Source organism: Dioscorea cayenensis, chromosome 17 (assembly GCF_009730915.1).
Source record: "Dioscorea cayenensis subsp. rotundata cultivar TDr96_F1 chromosome 17, TDr96_F1_v2_PseudoChromosome.rev07_lg8_w22 25.fasta, whole genome shotgun sequence".
NCBI classification, from domain to species: Eukaryota; Viridiplantae; Streptophyta; class Magnoliopsida; order Dioscoreales; family Dioscoreaceae; genus Dioscorea; species Dioscorea cayenensis.
In genome coordinates, this window is record NC_052487.1 from 8,720,805 (window position 1) to 8,745,097 (window position 24,293).

The window sequence follows — 24,293 nt, forward strand, 5'->3', positions numbered from 1 at the left end:
GAAGAAAAACTTAATCAACCGTATAAGCATGTGTAAAACATAACCCATTTTATGTATTAGCTGAACCTGAACAGCAGCAGTACCATAAATCCACTAGGAAGGTTGCATACATCTAAGAAACAAGTTTGTTGTACAATCTCAGCTTTTGCTGAATATGTCTGCATCTTGATTTCAATTCTCAAACAAAATGTTATTCCTCCACCAACTTCATGGGCATCGGCTATCAACACCAACATTCAAGTATATGAAAATTATTAAACTTATCCCATGCACCCTAGCATAGAAATGTGCTGCTTGCTGTTTTCCCAATTGATAAAGTATAAAGTTATCTTTAGCCAATCCATGCTCGAGCTCAGCTTTAAATTAAGCTCAAGCTTGGCTCATTTAATAAAAAGTGGGGCCAAACTCATGCTCAAATCCAGACTTAAGAGATGCCAATGCAAAAAATTTAACAGAACAACTGCAGCATGTAATTCATGAAACCAATCAGCCATCAGGCATAAACAGAATGTACATGATGGCAGGTATCAACAAACTATATCCATGGGATTTTACTAATCCATGAAGCTATCGCAACAGTTTACATAGGAACAAGAAAAAGCAAATATGAACAAGTTCAGTTCATGAAGTACCTGGGTGATTGTCAGATAAACACATCATGATTATATATTAAAATAAGGCTGGAATCAGCTATTCAAGTTTGAGTTTTCCTTCTCCATTGCAACAATGCATGCTAGTCTATCATGGACCTGTTTAAAAGTTTCAGTTCTCCCTTATAAAATTATTATAAAAAATGTCCAAATAAACCTGGTTCTGAGTTTAATGGATCATACCTCAGCAAGCTCTCTTTTTCTCTCACTTGTATTTGTACCATCATACCTGAATTGGAACAATATATCAAATAATTGAAACTTGAATGATGATATCCACTTGGTATGTAAGACTAACCAATCACGAGGAATTCCTGCTTCCTCCCGAGCTGTGTAGTTGAATGGGCCCTTCAGCTCCACATTATACTCCTTTAAAATATCTGTAGAGTATTATTTAGAACATGTACAAGGTTTAATCATCAATCTTCCACTAGCACTGTTTCGAGTACCTTTGAAGGTAGCACATGGTACACGACCCATTTTTTGACAGACAAGAACAAACCAGTACACACCAACAGCAACATGCGCAACTTCCTCCTCGGCAATCTTAGCTACAATATTTGAAGTTCGGTGATCTCCGAAACCAACTAACTTCTGGACTAGCCTAGGTCCAGCATCCAGTCCTCTAGCCTCCTAAAGGGGAATTAGTAAAAATATAAATTTCACAATCAGAAATAAATCTTCAGAAAGACGGTTTTGGTTGCTTGGGAAAGTAAAGTAGGTCATTGATGATTCAAACGAACAAAAGCCAGCTTAGATCTATTAGTGGGATAAGTGTATAACGAGGCATTCTTGTCCTGATTGTCATGTCCAATATGATGTAAAAAAATTGAAGCCAACCTTTTAAAGCAGGAGACAACCTGAACCATTGGAATCATTGCCAAACGTGCAGAAACATCTCCAGCAGACTTCTCACACTCCCTCCAAAGTAAATTATGAGCAGGGATATCTCCATAACTGTTGACAATAAGGTAGGGTAACAAATAAACATCATGAAAACAACAAAACTCTAGAAACATTGTGATATTGTTCATGTTGAATGTAATTATAACAGAAATCAGGGATGTCAAAGTATATTTGCAGTCACAGTAGCTACAGAAGCCTTAACATGTATTTTGAAAACTAAAACATAGAGTGTCACGTTAGCAAGTTATCAAAGGCATTAGAAAATAGCACTCTCATGGATTAGAAACTTAAATAAGTACATAAAATCCAGCAGAAAGTTACCAAAATGGGACAAACCATACATTGCAAAGGATTTGTATCCAGAATCTCTAGCGCAATAATTAAAAAGCTTCTGTATCTATTACACATTTTTAATAAAATATAAGAAATTTGTTTAGATATTTACAAACACATTGTCATTGTTTTCATGAGGGGACAACAATATCTTCATTACAGAACCTTTTTTTGGTTTTATAATTAATTAAATAATTGGCACAGGAATGCAAATCCCTAAGAATACTTGGCTAAGTTTCAACTTGCATTATTCCAAATATCAATTGCCATACACATGACTCCATGAGTTTCAGTATTTACTATCAGGCGATTAAAAAGAGCAAAAAATGTTCTAAACAAAGAGGGCTTAAGAAGTAGTATATCTTGCCCAGAACAGTGATAAACAAACACCATATTAAGATGTGCTTTTATCTGCGTTCTTCAAAAGAACAAAAATACATATTAAGGTACCATAAATCCAAGCTTGATTGAGAAGCCAGTAGACTGTTTAATATTAATTCTATTAAACTAAGTTTAAACAACAAAAAGAACAACCCAATTTCTAACTTTTATCTTTTGTGTAAGGGCCCAGAAAAGCAAAACCATATCAACTAATTCGTAATTGTACATCTTTAAATTAAGATTGCCACGCAAACATAAAGTAAACAAAACAAAACTAAATATAATCACATATAACAAAACCAATCCTTTTGCAAAGAATAGCCATGCCAGTGATAATGCTTCCTAAATAAAATCCAGCTTTCAGATAATTCGAGATGAGTTACAAAATTTCAATGAATGTTTATTACTTGAAACCAAGCTCCGCAAGCCTTTGTGAGCACCACGAAAAATGCCGGCTTTCATCATCAGCCACACGCGCAAAATCCCAGAAGAAATCATCTCCAAGCTCATCTCCGGACGTCGAAAACCGAACAACAGTATCCCATGCTAAGTCTATCGCATTCAGCTCCACATGCGCCAAGTTATGAAGCATATAAGCATTCAGCGGCAAACCCAATTCCTTATGCGAGGGTATCTCTTTAGGGCTCACCTACAACCACCCATAACATGTTCGACAAAATGCATCAAAGAAAACAAGCAAAACATAGAAAACAAAGACGAACAAGAACAGGCTTGGGAGGCCGGGCAGGACGATCGGGCGGGCGTGAGATGCCGACGGGAAGGCCAAGGCGGCGCCAGCGAGAGAAGGCGAGATGGGAAAGCCGGGACTTGGCTAGAGGGTCGGGGGTGGAGAGGACGATACGGGCGCAGTCCGCGAGGGAGGAGGCTGAGGCCGTGGGGTCATCGTCGTTGGAGTAGGAAGAGGTGGAGGCGATGGATGGGCCGTCGAGGCCCCAGGATCGAGCGTGGTTGTGCGGGGCATCACGCCAGCGCCGGAGATCGGGCCAGAACTGGTGGGTTCGTTGCGATTGGGAGTGAAAAGGAGCTACGAAATTGAACGTAGGAGGGCGCACAGTGAAGGTGAGATGATGATGATGATGATGTTGGGACTGCAATCGTCGTACGGCAAACATTGTGAAAGGGATTCCGTTTGTTTGCCCCAGCACTTATTAATTCCCTTTTCATCTTTCTACAATGGATCCATCTTCAATCTCATATCTTAGTCATTTATCACTTATATGAAACAATTACTATAAAATCCAGTGGTAGTGTAAGGGTCTGCTTATTTAGAGGTAAATCGATTTTTAAAAATCCATATTTGGGTGGAGGTTTTGAGGTTTTGAGGAATTTATATATTTTTTTTAACCAAAATACCTCTTATATTTTAAAAAAATTCCCTTTATTGGTGAATCTCAAAAATACTTCTTATTTCTCAAAAATAATGTCTACTTTAACATAAATTATTTTATTTTATTTTTTTTGTTTTTAAAAAATATCAAGTATTTATTAGTTGGTGGTTAATATTGTCAAACTATATGGTAATATTAATAATAATCTAGGTTGATATTAATTAATTAATTTTATTCTACAAAATGAAATCTTATAATAATCAAGAGAAGATTTATGTGAACAATTAAAAAAAATTATGTAAATTTCATGTAATTTAGTAAATAAAGTTATAACTTTGTCTTTTATCCTAAGGGTAATTTAGTAATGTTACTATATAACCTTATCTCCAATTATCTTCAAACCAAATACAACAAGGTTTCAAAACCTCCATTTACTTTACCTTATCTCAAGCAAGGAAAGGTTTAAAACTTCCTTTTACCTCCCATTACCATACTTTATCTTACTTTTTAAAACCTTCTTATACCTCCATCCATGCAAAGCCTAAGAGTGAAGCATATTTTTCCAAATGAACAAAAGATAGTTTGCTAGCTAAAGACTGAATAAAAATATTTGTAGCAATGAGGCAATGGAGTTGGCTCCATGGTAGATGGTAGCCTTATAACCATGTATTAAGGCCCAAATAGAGAAAGCGAGGAGAAAGAAAAAAAAAACCTAGGGTAAAAGACCAACTTACCACTATATATATATATATATATATATATTTGGGTATTAGGTTTAAGTGTTAGTGAGCCTTAGTGTGCCTCATCCAGTTTCATAGTAGTTACCATCGAACCGTATCCAAGGAATCAGTACTCACATGGTGGAGATAGAGTGAACATTTTATTTATATGTAAAATTGTTTATTTCCAGTTTGAAATTGTTTATATTTCATTGGCGTGTATATCCTTTATTTAGTTTTATTTTTTATTTTTTGAGTAAATTAATGTTATATTTTAATTCTAATTATTTATGTTTTAATTTATAACCAAGCAATTGTTTATGCAATAGGAATGGAGGAGGCGATGAGAATGAAAATGTAAGAAGAAGAATGAGAATAAAAATGGTGTTTGGTTGTAAAAATATTTCATTGGAAATAAAGAAAAAATAGGAGCAAGGGATGTGTTAAAATTATTTTTACGCCTTTAATTCAAATAAATCATATGCATATATGAAATAGTAAAAACTTTTTAATTTATAAAATACCTTGAATGTCATTAGTCAAACTAATTATTATAATTAAATATCTCATTTTCATCATTATTCACTCTAATTATTATAATTAACTATTTAAATTAATATTTTTATTTAATTAAATATCTACTAGGGGCAAAAGTGTCATTTCATTTTAATTATCACAATAAAATACTTAAATATACTATTTCATTTAATAAAATCTACATGAGTGCAAAAAATGTAATTTCACTTCAGTTAATTATTTATTTTAATTATCATAATTAAATATTTAAATGATAATTTATATTAATTATTTTTTACTTTAATTATAATAATTAATTATTTAAATTAATGATTTGCATTTAATTAAATCTTAAAGGGAAAAAATGTTATTTCACTATCAATAGTGTTTATTTCTCCCCATTTCCCCAATTTTGCTAAAATGAAATTCCTTAACTATAGATAATCTAATTATCTACCGTATTAATTCTCATTCTAATTGTTGTATACCCAAACATGAGTGTTTATTATTATAGATAATGATTTCCATTTCAATAGTAACTTCTCCTTTAATCCAAAGTGTTCAGTTTCGATGCAAAACCTTATTTGGTTTGTAGAATAGGGGTTTTTATATTTGGTTGGTGTATCAATGTTTATATCTAAACACTTAAGTACTTAGATATGAATCAAGTTCTCTTGTGACTTATGAAAAATTAGTTTTCTACTTTTATATTAAGCCAATATTAAAATCTAGTACTGAAGACCTTATATTTAAGCATTCATGAGTTTAGTTTTGAGTCAGGTGCACCTTTGGTTTTTTAAACACAAGTAATCTAGTCCCCTAGGATGTCAATATTTATATTTTTAGATTCAAGCATTTATGTTTTTCTCAATTTCTCCACAAGAATCACCAACACAAGTTCTATAGTTGTATGGTGTTTATATTTTATCAAACAAATATGTAGAACTTTTGCACTTATTTTTATTGTGAGTTATAATTATGTCCTTCCTATGCAAGTGCTCAGAATCTAATGCATCTAACAACATAATTAACTAATCTAACTTCACAATAATAATGAGCAACCTATTTTGATAGAGACTGATGTTCCTCTTGCCCGACTAGCTAGCGGAGGGCTTACAAGTGCAATAGTCATTCAAGTAATAGAGAAGATAGTAGAGTGTTGATTTTGCGAGAACTAGAATTACTAGTACTAACTATTCTCCTATTATCTAGCCTATCAAATAATGGTGGTTTCTAGAACTAAAGAGAACTAATTCAGAAAACTCTAAGGGAACAATAACTAATTAGGAGATAGTTAATCATAAAATGAGATATCCGGATGAAGGATCCCTCTAAGATTTCTTACGCAATAAGACTATGATATCGGCTTGAAATTTGAGTTTATTAGACTAAGGAGATTCCTAAACTATGCTAATCACTTTCTTGAGCCTATTAACAACTAATCACATACGAAGATAAATTGAATCTTTTTCTAATCTAATCTCTCTAAGATTGCATTAACACTCCATGAATCCCTCTATCAAGTGTGTTGCTTCCTGGAATCTTCAATTTCCTTCAAAATATCTCCAAAATTCTCCAAGTCATCTCATTTTTCTATAAACATGTAAATTATGACCTGAATACAAAATAGTAACAAGTTAAATACCAAAATCAACAAAATTCATCAAAGGTATAAGCAAAGTGTTCCAAATAATGGTATAAAAATATTTATAATCGTGCACTTACAAAGCCCTGCATTATATTAGGTCAGTCTTTACTCCTAAAATTATTATACACAATATGATAAACTATCTAATGGAGAAAATAAATCTCTAAAAGAGACAAAGCTTGACTAGTCAAACTTACAAACTATAAAGTAAAATTTTTTTAAAAAAAATCATCATTGATAATTGCTTGAATATACATATTTTCCTATCTTATTTAAAGCACTTTGCATGCACATTTAATGAATTTGGTCTCAACTAGTCATTATGCCAGTATTTGAAAATTTGGAGTAACAGGAGTTAATTTGAGGCATTTTGAGAGACTTGTGTACATGATTAGGACTCTCTATAGCGCAACACGTGCAAATGCATGGCTATGTACATGGACATGTGGATTTTTGACAACAGGAATTTTTTTCAGAGCTAAGCGTAATTGACTCGTAGCCATATGGTCATGTGTTCACCTGTGTGAAGCTGTGTGCTTAGCTACACGCTTATTTGGATTGTTGAAGACTCCAATTCCATATCAGTTTCAAGCTTTGCACAGCCTGGTACATACCTGTGTTTAATCATGTGCCTAGCCATATTCTCAACTATAAAAAAGTACACTAGGGTTTTAGAGAAGTGTTTTGGTAGATATCAAAAAGGAAATCTTTCTGAATTTGGACAGTGACCTGCAGAGATGTCCGGGGCCAAACAAATTCATGCCAGAAGAGATCCTAGTGGCTATATTTGAAAAATATTGGGAGATTGAAGTGATTGAAGGACAAGTGTCAAGTTTCTATGGAGAAAACTCCATCTAATCAAGGAAGATAGTGATGTAAGAGGGAGTTTTCATGTTTTCTTTAATTATTGTTCTTCCTTTGGATTTGATTTGTTCTCCTTTATGATGAGAAACTAAACCTCCTTAGGTATCCTAGCATTGATGAACTCTAGAATTTATTTTGTAGTTTGATATTGGATATTAGTTTAATGTTTAGTTTAATTGAGATTCAACTATGTGTTTTTGTATGTCGTGAATTTATTATAGTGAGAGCTCAAATTTACTTCTGATTTGTGTGCATGAGATTGAAAAATTCTCCACACATAGATCTACTATAGTTGGAGGGAATTGTGAGTACACTTATATACTAGTATAATGACAACCAAAAAATGAGTTTTATTTTATTTTATTTTTTGTATTTTTTTTAAGTTTTCAAATTCAAATTCTTTCTTTCTTAAACTCATGGATTTTAGTAGCACAATCTTGTATGAGTATTGCTATGAATGGCAAGGCACTTTTTTCATTTATGTATTATAGCATCTTCATGTAGCATACATTACTGTATCATAGATTTTGATATAATATCGTAGCATTTGTTTTGTTTGAATATTGAGAATGGTGTTTTATTTGGAGGTGGAGAGCTGGTTGTAGAAGGGAGAATAAGGCGAGAGAGAGAGAGAGAGAGAGAGAGAGAGAGAGAGAGGGAAAGAGGAAGCTGAGAAAAAGATTACGGGTTCGATCACCAATTAATGAGGGAAAGCTTGAACAATCACAACCATGAACCAATAAGCCTAAGTCTCGAGGACCTCTAGAGTAGAATGGTCTGGATAAGTTTGGAAGTAAGTGCCCCAGCCGCGAACCCTAAATTTTTTCTCGAAAATTTTGTGAATATTTCCATATAGATGCAATTTGTCTTGTATCCTTGAACGGGGCTATAAATTCTAGTAATACTTGCTTGAATGATTCCTTCAAATGCTAAAAAGTGTTTTGATTTAAATCTTCAAATTCCTAAAATTGTATGTGGGAAGCAAACATGTGAATTCTGAAATCTTACTTGTTATATTTGTTGTAGTATCTTGACCATTTTTATGTGAATATACCTATTATATGTGTTAGCTAGTATAAAGACTTGTATTCATATGATTATATCTTCTACATGTGCTAGCTTGTATCTATACTATATTTATATGAGTATGCCTCTTATGTGTGTTAACTAGTATCTAGACCATATTCATATGATTTTACTTATCACAAGTGTTGGCTAGTGTTTGGAATGCCATAATTATACAATATCTAGGTATATAATTAATAATCTCATGCAATGTTACAAAAAAAAACTTATGCATTGTACTACTTAGGTACATATTTACAAATCTTTCAATATAATCTTATATATATGTACAAATACTATTTTGCTTTTGTGGTACTTAGATAATAAATTTGATACTTATGTTATCCCGATTTGGTATTTAAAGAATTTTAAATGTTTATATTTATGTTCATTTATGGAATTCTAGTATTTTGCACAAATGTTTTACATTCTAAAACTACTGAATATGACCACACTTTTGGATATTATTTGACTTAGGAAACCTATTATGATATAGGATTTATATAGTAAAGCTTTGTTTTCTAAAAACTCAAGATGTTGTTTTAGGTTTTACTTATGTATGTGAAGGCTTGGAATGCTATATTTATACCTTGCTTCTTAAAGTTTTTACCTATTATATTAGTGAATGGTATGTATGGATTAATACATGATTGTTGATATATGTATTATGGGAATATCTATATTTGTTTTTGTATATGTTGTATTCTGTCAAATTTTGTTGAACTACCGGTGCTATCGGTCATTTGGTTTTGAAATTCTGTCAAATTCTTGTGAGCTAATTATTTTGTTGTTTTTTTTCATATTGTGGGTAATAATTAGAAGCCTATAGAGTAGAAGATCCTAGCCAACGTGGTCATTCTATATACCATGTATGCTTTCCTAAGTATTTAGTGTTGTAACTTAAATTATTTTGTCATTATATAAGGGGCATTGTTGCACCCAGATTTGGATGTATTATGTATCTTTACCATTAAACCTTAAAATATTTATGTAATCCACTTGTAGTTTGTGTTATGTACCTGCCTTATGATGTCAGTACTTATTTAAGCCCTTACATATAGTGTGGGACCCACTCCCCTTACATTTGGGGCCAGTTTGTTAACGTCACAGACTATTTTTCAGGACATGACATCCAACATCTAACATTTCTTCCAGGTTAAGTTCATTGCTATTATCAAGAATCATAGTGTGTTAAGGTAATCATAGGGAGTACAGATAAAAAAGAGATTTCATTCTAATTTTGTATGGAATTAGTTGTTAATCACCTTGATAAAGGGCCTAGTACACTTTAGGAATATATATGGTCTAATTCACTCAATCATCACTTTGATATCTAAGTCTTAAGGGCTTCTAGAAATCCTAGGTGGATTCTTTGCATGGATACCTTCTTCTTATGATTTATTACCTTGCCATTATTTGTTGTTCTTTTATCATAATTGTTTAGCTTTAGTTTTCTTCAGGATTTTAAAACTTGCTATTATTTGTTAGGCTAAATAATAGAAGAGTAACTAGTACTAGTGCATCTAGTCCTAGTGAAATTTGCAATCCTGTTTTTAAGCACACTGTAGTATTATTTGATTGACAAGTGCACTTGTATTAGCAATATAAATATGTTAGCAATCACATCAGCCATCATCCTAGGAAGGGGATTAAAAGATAACAACACAACCAATGTAAACTCTGACCCTTCTTTTCTTTTTCCTCTTATCCACTCTTTTCCCTCTTAATTAAATGATCCCCATATTGACTTTAGAATTGAGGAATTTCCTTTGAGCTTAAGGCTCAGAGTTTATCTACAAGGGAATCTCCACTGATGATAGATCAACAAAAATGATCAGAGAGAGAGAGAGAGAGAGAGAGAGAGAGAGAGAGAGAGAGATTTGAAGTTTGAACTATGACTACAATACCAATAATAGTATCATCATCACCCCTATTATTTCATATAACTAGTTGAGTAGGATCTGTAATGAACCTATAAGAGAAGAATTCCCATGTTAATAATACATATAGTCTAGAAGATGTATTGGACTAATACTAATGAAAGAGGAATCACAATTGAAGAGCTTTAAAAAAGAGTAAGTAGACATGTAATAAAAAAGTAAAGGACTAACCAATATATTGAGATATGGATGTGCAACATGACATTTTTCAAGATCAGGGTATTGCCTTACTATATAAGTAGGTGTGGAAAGGCAAGTAGTTTAGATATGAAGTATTGCATAGTATAAGAGAGGCAAGTTATGATAATTCCTTATGGTACATGAACAAGATAGAAATTGTTAGCCTTGAAGTATAGCACACATAGAGAGAGAAATGTGGGTGTATTTTAGCTGAGCTGAGCTGAGCTTTTGTGTATTTAGGCTTGTCTCTTGACTAAAATAAAGAGCTTAAGCTCAGCTTGTGGCTTGAATCGAGCCTAATATATTGGTAAAGATAGGCTCATTTGAAGAATTACAGAACTCGAGCTCTGCTCGAGCTAGACTCAGAAAAGCTTGTTTATGGGATCATTCGAGCTTTAGTTTGTTTAAATGCTTATTCGAGCTTGTGTTTAATAAGAGCTCATTTGAAGCTTATTTACAAGCTTGTTTACAAACCTCGTTTTCAATAGAAAAGAACCTACATATTAACAAATATTGTACCTATATAATCTTTACATCAAAATAAATTATCAATTGCAGTCAAGGAGCAGAAATATGAAATGATAAATTTAAACATAGTCTTGAAATAAACAACAACATATTATCCAATACAAGTCATGAAGCACAGTAACAACAACAAAAACATCATTTGTCCATATTTGAATTAACAAGTATCTTGTCCATAATCAAATAACAACAAAGCATAAAAACACTTGAGCCTTCCAACTTCCTTCTAAACAAACTCCTCACAATCCAAACAAACTTACAAGTCCAAGCACATTCACAAAAGCATAATTACCTAAAAAGGCATAAACAGTGTTATTCACAAATACAAAATATAAAATTAAAAACAAAATGCAGTGCTCTTACCAATATTAGTTACTAGTTTCTTCTTTTCAAAGATGGCTTCATTTCAAAGGAAATTCAAGGGCTTCCTTCTTGTCTTAGGAGATGCAAATAACATTAAAATGGCCTTACATATAATTAACTTCAAAATAGAAAAATATAAATTACTTTTACTTACTATCGCTTTTCTTCGAATCCCATAATAAGCTCTCAACCAATCTCCACCACACATTAATAATTAAATCATAGCCGGTGCTAATGAAGCACGATGCAGCTCAATAACTCTTTCAGCTACACTAAAAACCAACTCATAAGATACTGTGGTTATTGGTATGGATAGAAATCATAAGTCATCTTTGACAAAACTCGAACTTCAAATTATTAGCTTTCCACCACTCCAAGACATCAAAAGGAGGGTCAATGCTCTCATTGTGTATGTAAACACCTTCTTCCAAGTACACATTTAATACTAACTTTTCCAATTGAAAGGAACCCACATTTCTAATGATATTATCAAACTTAGGCCTTCCTCTAGATTTACCAACACTTGGGGCCCATTTAATGGACATGATAGGATATGGACAAATATGAATTGAAGGCTGGATAACAATAGGAAAAGATATGGGCATGATAAGCTCATTTCCTATCATATTCTTGATGCACACCGAATAGGCCATTAGATAGCATTTTATTATCCTATTTTACATTTGAAGTGGACTGGATAATGATAGGATATGATATGAACGGTATGTAAATAGACAAAATTACCCTTTATGACATAGTTATATATTCTTTTTTAAAATAGACTTCTTTTTTGGATTTTTCCTTAATGATTTACTTATCGGTAGATTTATTAGTTTCTATTAAATTTTTTAAAAATAAATTACCTATAAATGATGTCCACAAATCTATTGATTGCAATATCACCAACTTGCAAAAATTATATTTCATACCTATTTCTTTGGAGAAAATCATACACAAAGTCAACAATATAGCAGAATAAATATCAAAATCAATTTGAAAAAAAAATCAACCAACTAGAGAAACTAAAAATAAGGCATGATAAAAAAAAGAGATTTAGATGAAAAGCAACCTGTTCAGTAGGAGATCGATGGAGAAACTTTTCAACCACTCCAGATGAGAAAAACCCTATTTTAAAATGGTGAAATTAGTGTCATATCTAGTTGTTGACAAGTTTCTTATCTCAAGCATCAAGTTTAAAAAATCAAAAGAAGGGATACAATATAACTCCTAGATGGGGGTTGAGGGTGAGAAAGTAAACTTAATTTTTTATCATATCCTACCTGTTTCTATCTTAACTCCTCCCACAGGATTAATTACCATGTGGCCAGTACAATGAAGTGAGCCAATAGGATAAGATTATCATATCCTATTGGCACACCAAACAAAGGATAATAGCAAGATATGATAGTCTATAATATTCTATCGTCTTTATCATGTCCACCAAACGGACCCTTAGAGTGAATGAAGAGGAAGTTATAGCCGGAAACTTAACTTTGAGTTTCTATGTCATTCTTGGCCTTGAGAGCTTCCACACACTCATTATAAAGCTTATAAAGTGATAATCGAACATACCTCATCCTGTTTGGAACATCCTCTACTGAATAGAAAACGGGAAAATCCCATTCAACCAAAGACATCTTCTTCCTAGGATTTAAAATGGCTGTAATTGATATCAACAAATTATTATCACCCCAATATATATCAAACTTTTCTAATCATTCTTCCATGCACTTGCCTCATAAAATCATCATCACTTTCCTCATTTTTAGGCAAAGCTTTCTTCATAGTGGCAAGTTCAAGGAGAAACTAATTGGAAGTGAGGTACTCAAAACTTAAGATGACATTTGTAACATAATGAAAGGTTTCTTCAAGAAATGTGAAAATAGTTTGGACTTTTCTCCAATCTTCCTCGGATGGCAAGTAATGGTAGTTTGAATCTCTTAGTTGATATCTAGAAAAAAACATCCTTCAAATCCAAAGCAACTATAACCATGCACTATGTAGTATTCCATCTTGTACAAACATCAAGAATGAGCTTCTTATTTGCCAAATTCAATTGCTTAGCAATATTACTAAACATAGTAAGATGGGGCACTCTTTTACTCGTATGCTTCACACTTTCATGCACGTAAACTATATCACTAATTTACCAAACCCATCTTGAACTAAGATATTCAAAATATGTGCACAACACCTAACATGAAATATCAAACGCAAGTGCATTCTGATTGTTTAAATTCAAATCATCTTTCAACAAACTCACAAAAAGATCATTATAACTAGCATTATCAATAGACACACTCATCAACTTTTTTCCAAGAATCCAATAAGCTATACATCTTTGTAACACATCACAAATAGCAACACCAGTGTGTGAAGGGACAATAGAATGAAAGCATAACATATGTTTTTGCAATTTCCAATTAGGATCCATAAAATGACAAGTAACAACAATATACTTAAAATCTTATACTGAAGATTTTCACAAATTAGTGGTAACACTAACTCGATTAACTACTTTCAATAATGAGACTACCCTTTTTTTTTTTTTCATTGTCATAAGTAGATACACAATCTTTCTTTGATATTCCTCTAACAGTTCTCAAAGAATGATTAAAAACTTCATTCTCACATATATAGTTTTAGTACATGACTTAACATTCTCACATATGAAAATGTTAAGTCATGTACTAAAACTATATGGGAATAGACTTTTCTCACCTTTGCTTGGTCCCTTACTCCTATGCGTTGTATGTGGTGTGTATGATCAAACAAATCCTATCCATTATTGGTGGGTAACATCACTAAGCATATGTTGTAAAGTTCATGATGTTTTCCTCCAATCATTACCCACTTTGCATTGGTACGCTTAACCGCTTCACATGGTAGCTTAAATTTGAAGAATTTGATTCTCCTTTAATTCACTGAATAACATAGTTAAATTAGAGTAATCTATAACACTTGTCATTGTGTTTTCATACATAATGTTCTTTACCCCACATACCACAGCGCGATGGCTTATTTAACAACATATAAGTAATTAAGTAATATCCTTTTTATTTAATTTAAACATCAATTGATCACTCTGTCCCCTTGGGTTATCCTCCAATTCCCTCAACAACTTAGTTAAATTAAAACAAAAAAGTCTATCCTTGTTCACGGTGCAAGCTCTCAGTACAACCCCTTCTGCCAGACTATGCATGTAGGGTGGGTAACTTACCAACACCGATGTGGTTACGTATGAAATACAAAATTCTTCATTTTTGTTTATAACTTAATAGTTATTTGATCAGTAGTCCACTTGGATTCTCCTCTAACTACTTGAATAATTTAGTTAAATTAGAAGAATTTCTATGCCTTTTCACTATGTTCTAGTTTAATTTCATTAAGAAGTTAGTTAACTTAAAAATGAAAATCTACCCTTAATCATGGTGTTCTCGTACACTCGTACATAACGTTAAACATTATGAATAGGATGTTGTAAAAGACGGAGCGTACAAACAAAGATATAATAGTTAAGTGCAACATAAATGAAAAATGTGGTTTTTTCGAAGTTCCCTCGATCAGACATCGTTTTTTCATACCTTTCAATGACAGAAAACTGCAATCTAGCTTCCGATTTCCTCTCAAACCTAGAAACTAGGGTACTTATACCTTTCAGCGGTATGAGCAAAGGGATGTTTGATCGAGGTAACTTGGAAAAGCCCATATTTTTTTATTTTTAATTAAGCGGTCATTTGATCATATATTCCCCTAAGATTCTCCTCCAATTCCCTAAAGTACTTAGTTAAATTAGAAACATTGCGAGGTATTTCATATAATAGTTTATTACCAACTTCGCTTGGTTACTTTACCCCCTGTTCGTGGTATGTGTCATATATGATCAAACGAATCCTATCCACTTTTGGTGGGTATCGCAAGTACATGGGCTGTCGAAGTAATAAAGTACCCCAGTGAGTGGGTAGTCGTATCCACAGGGATTAGTGCTCAGAAACACAAGAATTACTATTTAACTATAGTGAGATGATTCAAGAGTGGTGTGAATAATATTAATGTAAACAAAAGTAAATAGAAGAAAGGAAAGCACAATAAGGATATAAGGAGAGGCAATCGATAGAAAATGGGGCACCCGGACATTGCTCAGCCTAGGACTATTGTTTCAAGTGCAAGACTAATTACTATGTCTCCTAACTGATGTTTAATGAGTCGTGGAAATCCTAAAACACACGGTCCCAAACCTAAGGTCAACAATGACTAATTATACACTATGCCCAGGCGGAAAGGAATACTCTCGACGCATGACACTGTGTGGGGTTGTAAGAAGCTCTAGGGACTCTAATTGATAAACCCTATTTCCTAATATAGATTTAACCCTATGGTCTAGGCGAAAGACCCCTAGTCGCAGTTAAGCCCCAACACTAAGGATTACTTCGACACTTCACTCTGTTGCTCGCACAACTAAGCCCTAGTGGAGTTTGTCTCTTAACACTTCACTCTATTGTGACTGCAAAAAACTCTTGGAATATGGAGGTAGGATGAATCACACAGGAAGAGAAAGGAGACGTTCCACTACCTCTCGACTCACCCTCTTGATCCTCTCCAACCTAGCTTAGTCTAACCCTCATGGTGTGTCACTCATCTACAAAGATGACCAAGATAGACTCTCAACCCTAGTGTCACTCTAAGGGAAAATCAATGCAATAAACATTCAAGGTTGGAACTCAATTAAAATATCAATTAAAGAAACAAAACAAGAGTCAATGAACAAATTCATACTAAGGTTTACAAGTCCAAGTACCCACTAGGAGTTTAGCTCTCCATGGAGCAAGATACAATCAACAATGATATCGAAAGTAAAAGCATGCTATCCATAGATAAAACCCCCTTGTAGTCCATATCGATGGTCTTGTGGAGTTGCTTCGTCTTCTCTAAGGGTACTCTCGTCAAGCCTAGGGCACACCTCACCGAATCGATGCACACGAAAGCCCCAATAACTATCTTCCTATGGAACACGATATCAAAGGCCGTAGAACCACTCCAAAGACCTAGCCAAAGCCTCTCCAAACCCTAGCCACGAGCGCCTCTAAAGATGGGCAAAAGTTGGAAAAAAGATAGGAAGAGAATCCCTTAAGACGTTTGAAATCACGGCTTTTATAGAGGTTGGAACACAGGCGTGTGGATCCACGTGGTAGATCGCGTCGCGTCTTCAATAAAACCACATTGACGAAGATCTTGCTACTATTGCACAAGTCGGAACACATGATTGTGACTGCCTTTATACCCTCCAATTTGTGTATTTTCTTGAGTACAATGGATGTTGGCACACACCCAAATGTCTTTGAGCACAACTTGTGTCATCACATTTGTTCAATCCAAAACTTCATCAAAAAATGAATCCACGATCTACTTTTGGTTACTTTCTTCCATAATTGTCTCCACAATCCTAAATGCATAAAAGAACACAAATACTCATGCATAAGTGATAAAATCTGAGAAAAGTAATGCTTAATGTAAGAAAAAAAATACTTCGTATTACTAATACACAAGCATTTATCAAACTCCCCCATACTTAAGCTTTTGCTTGTCCTCAAGCAAAAATAAAACATTCAAGCATCCAAGAAGGAAAATTGAAAGTGCTTGGCCTTAGGTTCACCAAAATTATGCAAAAGAAGCATTCTACAAGTGTGAAAAAAATTTCAACACCAAATAAAAGAAATCCATGCTCTAGCTAAAAACTTGAATAAAAAAGACAAGAAACCCGATATTGTGTAGTGTGTGTAAACTCACTCAAATCAACCCAATGTATACTCCTAAAAGCTCTAATTGAGAGGGACTTATTTATGTACAAAAAGAAAAAGAGAAGATAGTAGCTTCACACATCCTCTAAGGTAGCTCTTTTCTAAGCGGTCGCTAAGGTGGCTTTCACACTTTCGAGGCGTTAGCTCTTTCTACCGGGGTAGTAGCTTTCACTCATCCCATGAGATAGCTCTTTCTTTCACTAGGGCATAACTAGTATCCGACTTATGAGAGTAGCTTCATACTTCATGATGGTAGCTCTTTCCACCCCTATGAACAACAAAACAAACAACTTTTTTTTTTCTTTTTTCATCTATTCAACCATTTTTTTTTCAAAGAAATTAAAACAAGAAACAAACTAAATTAGTCCCTTAAACATTGAACTTAAGTTTCCACAAGGTTTAATGAGTGAGTGGTGCAACAAGTGTCAAGCGGGCAAAAATTTCTAAAAATTCAAGTAAAACTAGTGCATGAGAACATTCAATGCTAAAAATTCTTCTAAACTTAAGAATACAACTATTGAACCGCCATTGGCTACATGAGCATGCACAATGAAAGCATAAGTAAGAACATGTGTAATGTGATATGCATTGCCCTCAATGTATGCATGCAAGCACAATAAAGAAATATAACTATTAAAAGCATGTGTGAAGGTGGGCAATTGAAACAATACTCCCCTAAACTCCTAATGGTACGTTTGATAGAGCTATATTCATTGAGAGTTTGAGTTCCAATTGGTTGTGGAGCACACACGGCCATGTGAATGTCACATTGACCATGTACATGACTATCCCTCAAATTCCAGACTCATAAGACCCTTTGCAAGTATACACAAGGGGGTTCATTGAAGCTCAACAAAAAAAAAATAAAATCAAGTCTATAAAGATATAGAAATGAGATACAACTTGAAATAACTATAAATAAAAGATAAACTCAGAAGGAAGATCCTTTCTGAGTAATAAAAGTCTAAAATAAATACAAAAGTAAAATACGAAAACATAAAAGCAAAGAAAGGTAAAAGATGCCTCAAGTGTTGGTGTCCTGCTATGCAGTCTCTGTTGCTAGTGGTGGTGGTGATGGAGCTGGTGATGCCGGAGGAGTGTGGGATCTCATCACAAATGCAGATGTCACGTCTCGCTCTAAGATCTATTGTAGGATGTCAAGACATGCCATCACCTCTGCATGGTTCGCGGCCTGTGTCGCACGAACCTCAGCTAAATCACTCTGCAGTACACCCTATAGCACTCTTGAGCCTCTCAAATTGATCATAGGCTCAAGAAGGAGAGAAGATCTGAACTGGTGGTGGCTCCTGCGCTGTAGGGAGTGCCTCTGTCTCCAAACGCTCCTACTAAGGCTCAGGCGCAACTGCGAACCCTCTGCTACATCTCCCTCTCCCTCGGCAGTCTCCAGTGGGGGCATGATCATCACATATACTTCATCTCTATACCGTCGGATCATGCCCATCAGTCTCATCATCTCCAAGCCGAGAGGGGATGGTACAATCATCTTCTCAGCACCTCTGATAGCGCCTAATAAACCCATCCTGATGATGAGTCTGGTGATGTAGGGGCCTAAGAAAAGAACTCCAACCCATCCCAAATGTAGTGGCTCGCTCTGTACCATGGAGTATACATATAGCAACTCCAGTCGACTGAGGACTCCAGTGCTATCACCATGTTTGTTCACTGAACTGCTTAGAACGGCGTAGATATAACGGTAAGCCAGACGTGAGAGACACATCACCTTGGAGACCCCTGGATCGTATTGACCCTGGCCACACAATGTCCTATACGCACTCTGAGGAGTCAAACTACCTGGATAATCGGTCGGCAACTAATCATACTCCTCAGTATCAGAGTTAGCCTCATCATACAAACTAATTCTGATAGAGAACTATATAACGCTCATGCTATGGTATTGTCCAAATGCTCTGAACTATATAGTGTCAATTCTAGAGAAGATGTTGTATGCTCTGTCGAACTCAAATGATGCTAATACCTCCAACGTGAGCATGCGAATAGCTGTCTCTCGAATAGACAATAATCTCCTCCAACTACCCACAGAGAGGAGTTGTTCTATCTCATACGGCATATCATCTCCCAACTGTATCTCTCACAAAGAACTCAAATCTAGGAAATGAGATTGGCCGAAATTCAGCTTCGACAATCTCTCAAAACGAGCCTGATGCTCGGGAATCACGAATTCCATGTGCTCCTGCTTAGGGGAATGCCCTCTAGGATGCTTGGCAGCTGTTTTCTTTGAGAGGGGAGCCATATCTGCAAGAATTGAACAAGAATCGATCAAATAAACTCAGAAAATCAATACTACAGAAATCCACACGGTCGTGTGGAAATTCCACACGCCCGTGTGGATCTATGGGTCGTGAAAGTTGTATGGCCACAACGCAAAAACTCTAACATACACCATGAATTCATTCTAAAATCACTCTAAGAGCATGCACCAACCATTTAAACATGAAATCGAAGGAACATTTATCCATTTAAGCGAAATAAATTAAGATTGGCAAAGAAAAAGGGAAAGAGGGCTTACCAACGAAATGGAATTGAAAAACCTTGAGTGTAGCCGGAAAGCTCAACTAAAACCCTTTAAAAAGACTGTGAGGAGTCGGAAGAGTGAAGAGAGGCAACGTTTCAGTGTTTTAGAGTTATAAAATAAAGGGGAACGAGTAGGTTTTAAAGAAAAAATCATGCCTCTTAATGTTTTGTGCATCCACACGGGCGTATGGAAATTACTCACGCCCGTATGCCTCCCACACGGCCGCTCACAGGGGTAGACACATGCCCTTGTGTGCTCTCGGGATAGCCTCTGACTGACTCTGAATGCATCCACACGGGTGTGTGAAAATTCCCCATACCCATATGCCCGACCCACAGGGGCACCCACACGCCCCTATGGCCTCTCTGTCCCCCTGAGAAATCGACTAAGTGTTCCACACGCCCCTATGAAAATTCCACATGGGCGTGTGGATGCTCACAAGGGTACTCACAGGGGCACTCACACGCCCCTGTGTGTTGTCGACATGAAGGAGAAGTCTCTGCAGAGTTTTATACGGGCGTGTGAAAATTACCCACGCCCGTGTTCCATTCACAGGGTCATCCGCAGGGGCATTCACACGCCCATGTGTCTTCTCAGGATGGAGTCACTCTGTAAAGATCCACACGCCCGTGTGAAAATTACCCATGGGCGTGTTGACCGTCACAAGGCCGTTCATAGGGGCATTCACACGCCCTTGTGTCCCCTTGGGATGAGCTCTGAATGGAAACGCACGCCCCGTATGAAAATTCCACATGGTCGTGTATCTTCTCTAGATAACTTAGGAAAAATTACAGACTCTGTGGAAAATTTTTTGCAACTTATTCACAGGAAAAGCCTGCCTATACCATGAAAAAACTAACCAGAGAAACATGGAAAGTACTCTCAAATAACCCAGAAACTTTGCTAATCACAATTAAGCACACTGAAACACCAACAATCCACGAGAAAAACACAGCAATAACATGTACAAATTAAGACACCAACACTAAAGCTCTTATTCATGCAAAACTAAAACTAAGAACTAGAAAAACAATAAAGGCTTGGGTTATCTCCCAATAAGCACTTGCTTAACGTCACTAAACTTGACGTACTTCTTCTTACCTCACGGGGGCTCATAGATGAAGGTTACCCTCTTACCTACAACTTGAAAAAATGATGCGCATAATTGCTTCAAGGTAGAGGGAGAGTTGTCGAGCTTATCACCACACAAGGGTTCATCACCCTTACTCCGTGATTGTACATCCCCATTAACCTTGGGGCTCTTCTTGTGAAGTCTCCTTGCTCTTTTCATCTTTTGGACCATCCTCTTCATGATCCCTGAAGTAGGTTGCAACTTGTCTTCTAGACCAAGTGATAAGACTTCTTCATTCTCCACTTCTTAATCTAGAAACCCCTCGTATGGGTTCGGAGACATCATTTCTTGCATGTATTCATCAATTAACTCATCAGTGGTGTCAAGAAAATACACAGTATCATCAAAGTCAAGAGAATACTGTATGGCTTTGGCGAGATGGTATGTCAATTTGTCATCACCAACTCTAAGTGTCAAATTCCCACCGTCCATGTCAATGAGAGCCTTGGAAGTGCACAAGCATGGCCTCCCAAGTATTAATGGAACCTCAACATCCTCATCAACATCCAATGCCACAAAGTCTACATGAAATATGTACTTGTCAACTTTTACAAGTACATCTACAATGATGCCCCTCGGATGTCTAACTGTTCGATCGGCCAATTGAAGTGTTATCCGAGTGGGCCTAGGCTCTCCCAAGCCTAGTTTCTGAAAGAAAGTATAAGGCATGACGTTGATGCTAGCCCCTGAATCTGCCAATGCCTTCTCTTCACCCAAATTACCAATGTTGCACAGAATGATGAAGTTTCTGGGGCCTTTGTTCTTGTTCGGCATATTCTTTTGCAACACCGCCGAACATGAAGCATCTAAGATCATAGATGTACTCTCCTCTACCTTCCTCTTGTTGGTTAAGAGGTCCTTGAAAAACTTTGTATAGCGAGGCATTTGAGACAACACCTCAACAAATGGGATGTTGATATGCAACTGCTTCAATAGACCCAAGAACTTCTTGTATTACTCATCATTTTGGTCGTTCTTTAATCTTGAAGGATAAGGAATTCGTGGCTTGTAAGGTGGGTGTACCACCTCCTTCTCCTTAGCTTTATCCTTAACCTCCATGACCTCGGGTAACTTAATATTGGTCTTCTTACTAGGAAGCCTATTCTCAACTTAACGACCACTTCTCAAAGTGATCGCCTTCACATGCTCTCTTGGATTGGTCTTCATGTTGCTAGGCAAACTCCCTTGAGGTCTTTCCGAGAGTGACTTTGCAATTTGTCCCGCTTGGTTCTCCAAGTTGTACAATGAAGCGGTGTGGTTGCGAAGTGTGGCTTTAACCAATTAAAATCTTGTATCCGACGACTGAATGAACTTGGTCAAAGACTTCTCTAAGTCGGTCATTTAGTTTTCTAACCCTGAAACTCTATTCTTCATGTTTGGGGCTTGTTGTTGTTGTTGTTGGAAACCCGGTGGTTCCATAGTCTTCTGTTTCCCTTGATTATTCCAAGAAAGATTTGGGTGGCTCCTCCACCCCGGATTATAGGTGTTTCTATACAAATTTCCTTGCCCTCTCATTGCATTACCTACAAAATCAACCTGTTCCACGGAAGTGGTACCACAAATCGAAATAGGGCAATCAGATAGCGCATGTCCTCCCCTACACTCAGTGCAACTTATCATGGCCGCTACTCTAGGAGAAGTTAGAGTGTCTAACTTCCTGCTCAATGACTCAACCTAGGCCGCCAATGATGTGACTGCATCAATCTCATGAAGTCTGGCCACCTTCTTTCTGTCCCATGTGTTCCACTAATAACTATTTATAGCCATTTCTTTGATGAGATGTCGGGTTTCTTCAGGGTCTTACTTTCTAAGCTACATCCTGCTGTAGCATCTAGTGACTACTTTATGTTTGGGTTCAAACCACTATAGAAAGTTTGAATGATCATCCACTCGGGGAACCCATGTTGAGGATAACCTATCCCATGTCTCAAAAAGAGACTCCAATTCCATTTGCACAAAAGAAGACATCTCATTCCTAAGCTTTGTAGATTTTCCGGGAGGGAAATATCGGGCAAGAAAAGCTTCTACCATCTCCTCCCATGTAGTGATCGATGCTCTAGGTAATGAATGTAGCCATTCCTTTGCTCTCCCTTTTAAGGAAAATGGGAAGAACCTCAACATGATAGCATTATCTGTTACTCCATTAATCTTGAGCATGTCACACACTTCCAAGAAATTCTCAATATGATTGTTTGGATCCTCATCGGCCAAACCATTAAACTGTGCTAACTGCTGTAACATATGTATGAAGCTTGGCTTGAACTCAAAAATTTGAGCTATAATCGGTGGCCACACAATACTAAACTGCGTGCCAAGAACTGTGGGTCTGGCATAATCCGAGGATATCCTCTGCTGCTCATTCTATTTTCCATTTATCAGACCCTTCACCTTCTATCTCAGCTTGATTTGACTGTTCTTGCACAGGTTTTTTTCCCCTTTTATTAATTCTTCTTCCAATATCCAGATCACTTTCAACAATTGTCGAAGGGTTTCCTCGGGTCATAACCTGGAGCTGTAAACAAATAAAGAAAAACAAATCAGAACGATGGAAGAATAAGAAGGTGTGAAATAGAACAAGTGATGAATAGCTAGAATAGCAAAGTGCAAAATGTTTCCAACACGCCTATTCCCTGGCAACAACGCCAAAAACTTGACACACCCCTTGCGTGTGTGTACCGCAAGTGCATGGGTTGTTGAAATAATAAAGTACCATAGTGAGTGGGTAGTTGTATCCATAGGGATTAGTGGTCAGAAACACAAGAATTGCTATTTAAATATAGTGAAGATGATTTAAGAGTGGTGTGAACAATATCAATGCAAATAAAAGTAAAGAGAAGAAATGAAAGCGCAATAAGGATATAAGGACAGGCAATCAATAGAAAATGGGGGACTCAGACATTGCTTACCCTAGGACTATTGTTTCAAGTGCAATACTAATCACTATGTCTCCTAACTGATGTTTAATGAGTCATGGAAATCCTAAAACACACGGTCCCAAACCTAAGGTCAACAATGACTAACCCTATACTATGCCCAGTGGAAAGGAATACTCTCGACGCCTCATACTATGTGGGGTTGCAAGAAGCTCTAGGGACTCTAAGTGATAAACCCTATTCCCTAATATAGATCTAACCCTTTGGTCCAGGTGAAAGACCCCTAGTCGTAATTATGCCCTAGCACTAAGGATTACTTCGACACTTCATTCTATTGCTCACGCAACTAAGCCCCAGCGGAGTTTGTCTCTTAGTACTTCACTCTATTGTGACCGTAAAGAACTCTTGGAATGTAGAGGTAGGATGAATCACACCGGAAGGAAAAGGGACGTTCCGTTACCTCTCGATTCACCTTCTCGATCCTCTCCAACTTAGCT

The 24,293-nt window shown here is 36.0% G+C and overlaps 1 protein-coding gene across 1 annotated transcript; it reads right to left on the minus strand.

The window, feature by feature from the left end:
- Positions 1–525: 525 nt before the first annotated feature.
- Positions 526–3,550, minus strand: LOC120279996 (uncharacterized protein HI_0077). Its single transcript, XM_039286684.1, has 7 exons — positions 2,993–3,550; positions 2,678–2,919; positions 1,511–1,607; positions 1,100–1,283; positions 949–1,030; positions 834–879; positions 526–749 (listed from the first exon to the last, which is right to left on the minus strand). Exons 1-7 carry the CDS (start codon positions 3,401–3,403, stop codon positions 687–689), a joined length of 1,125 nt encoding a protein of 374 aa, XP_039142618.1. The 5' UTR covers positions 3,404–3,550; the 3' UTR covers positions 526–686.
- Between the last annotated feature and the right edge of the window lie 20,743 nt (positions 3,551–24,293).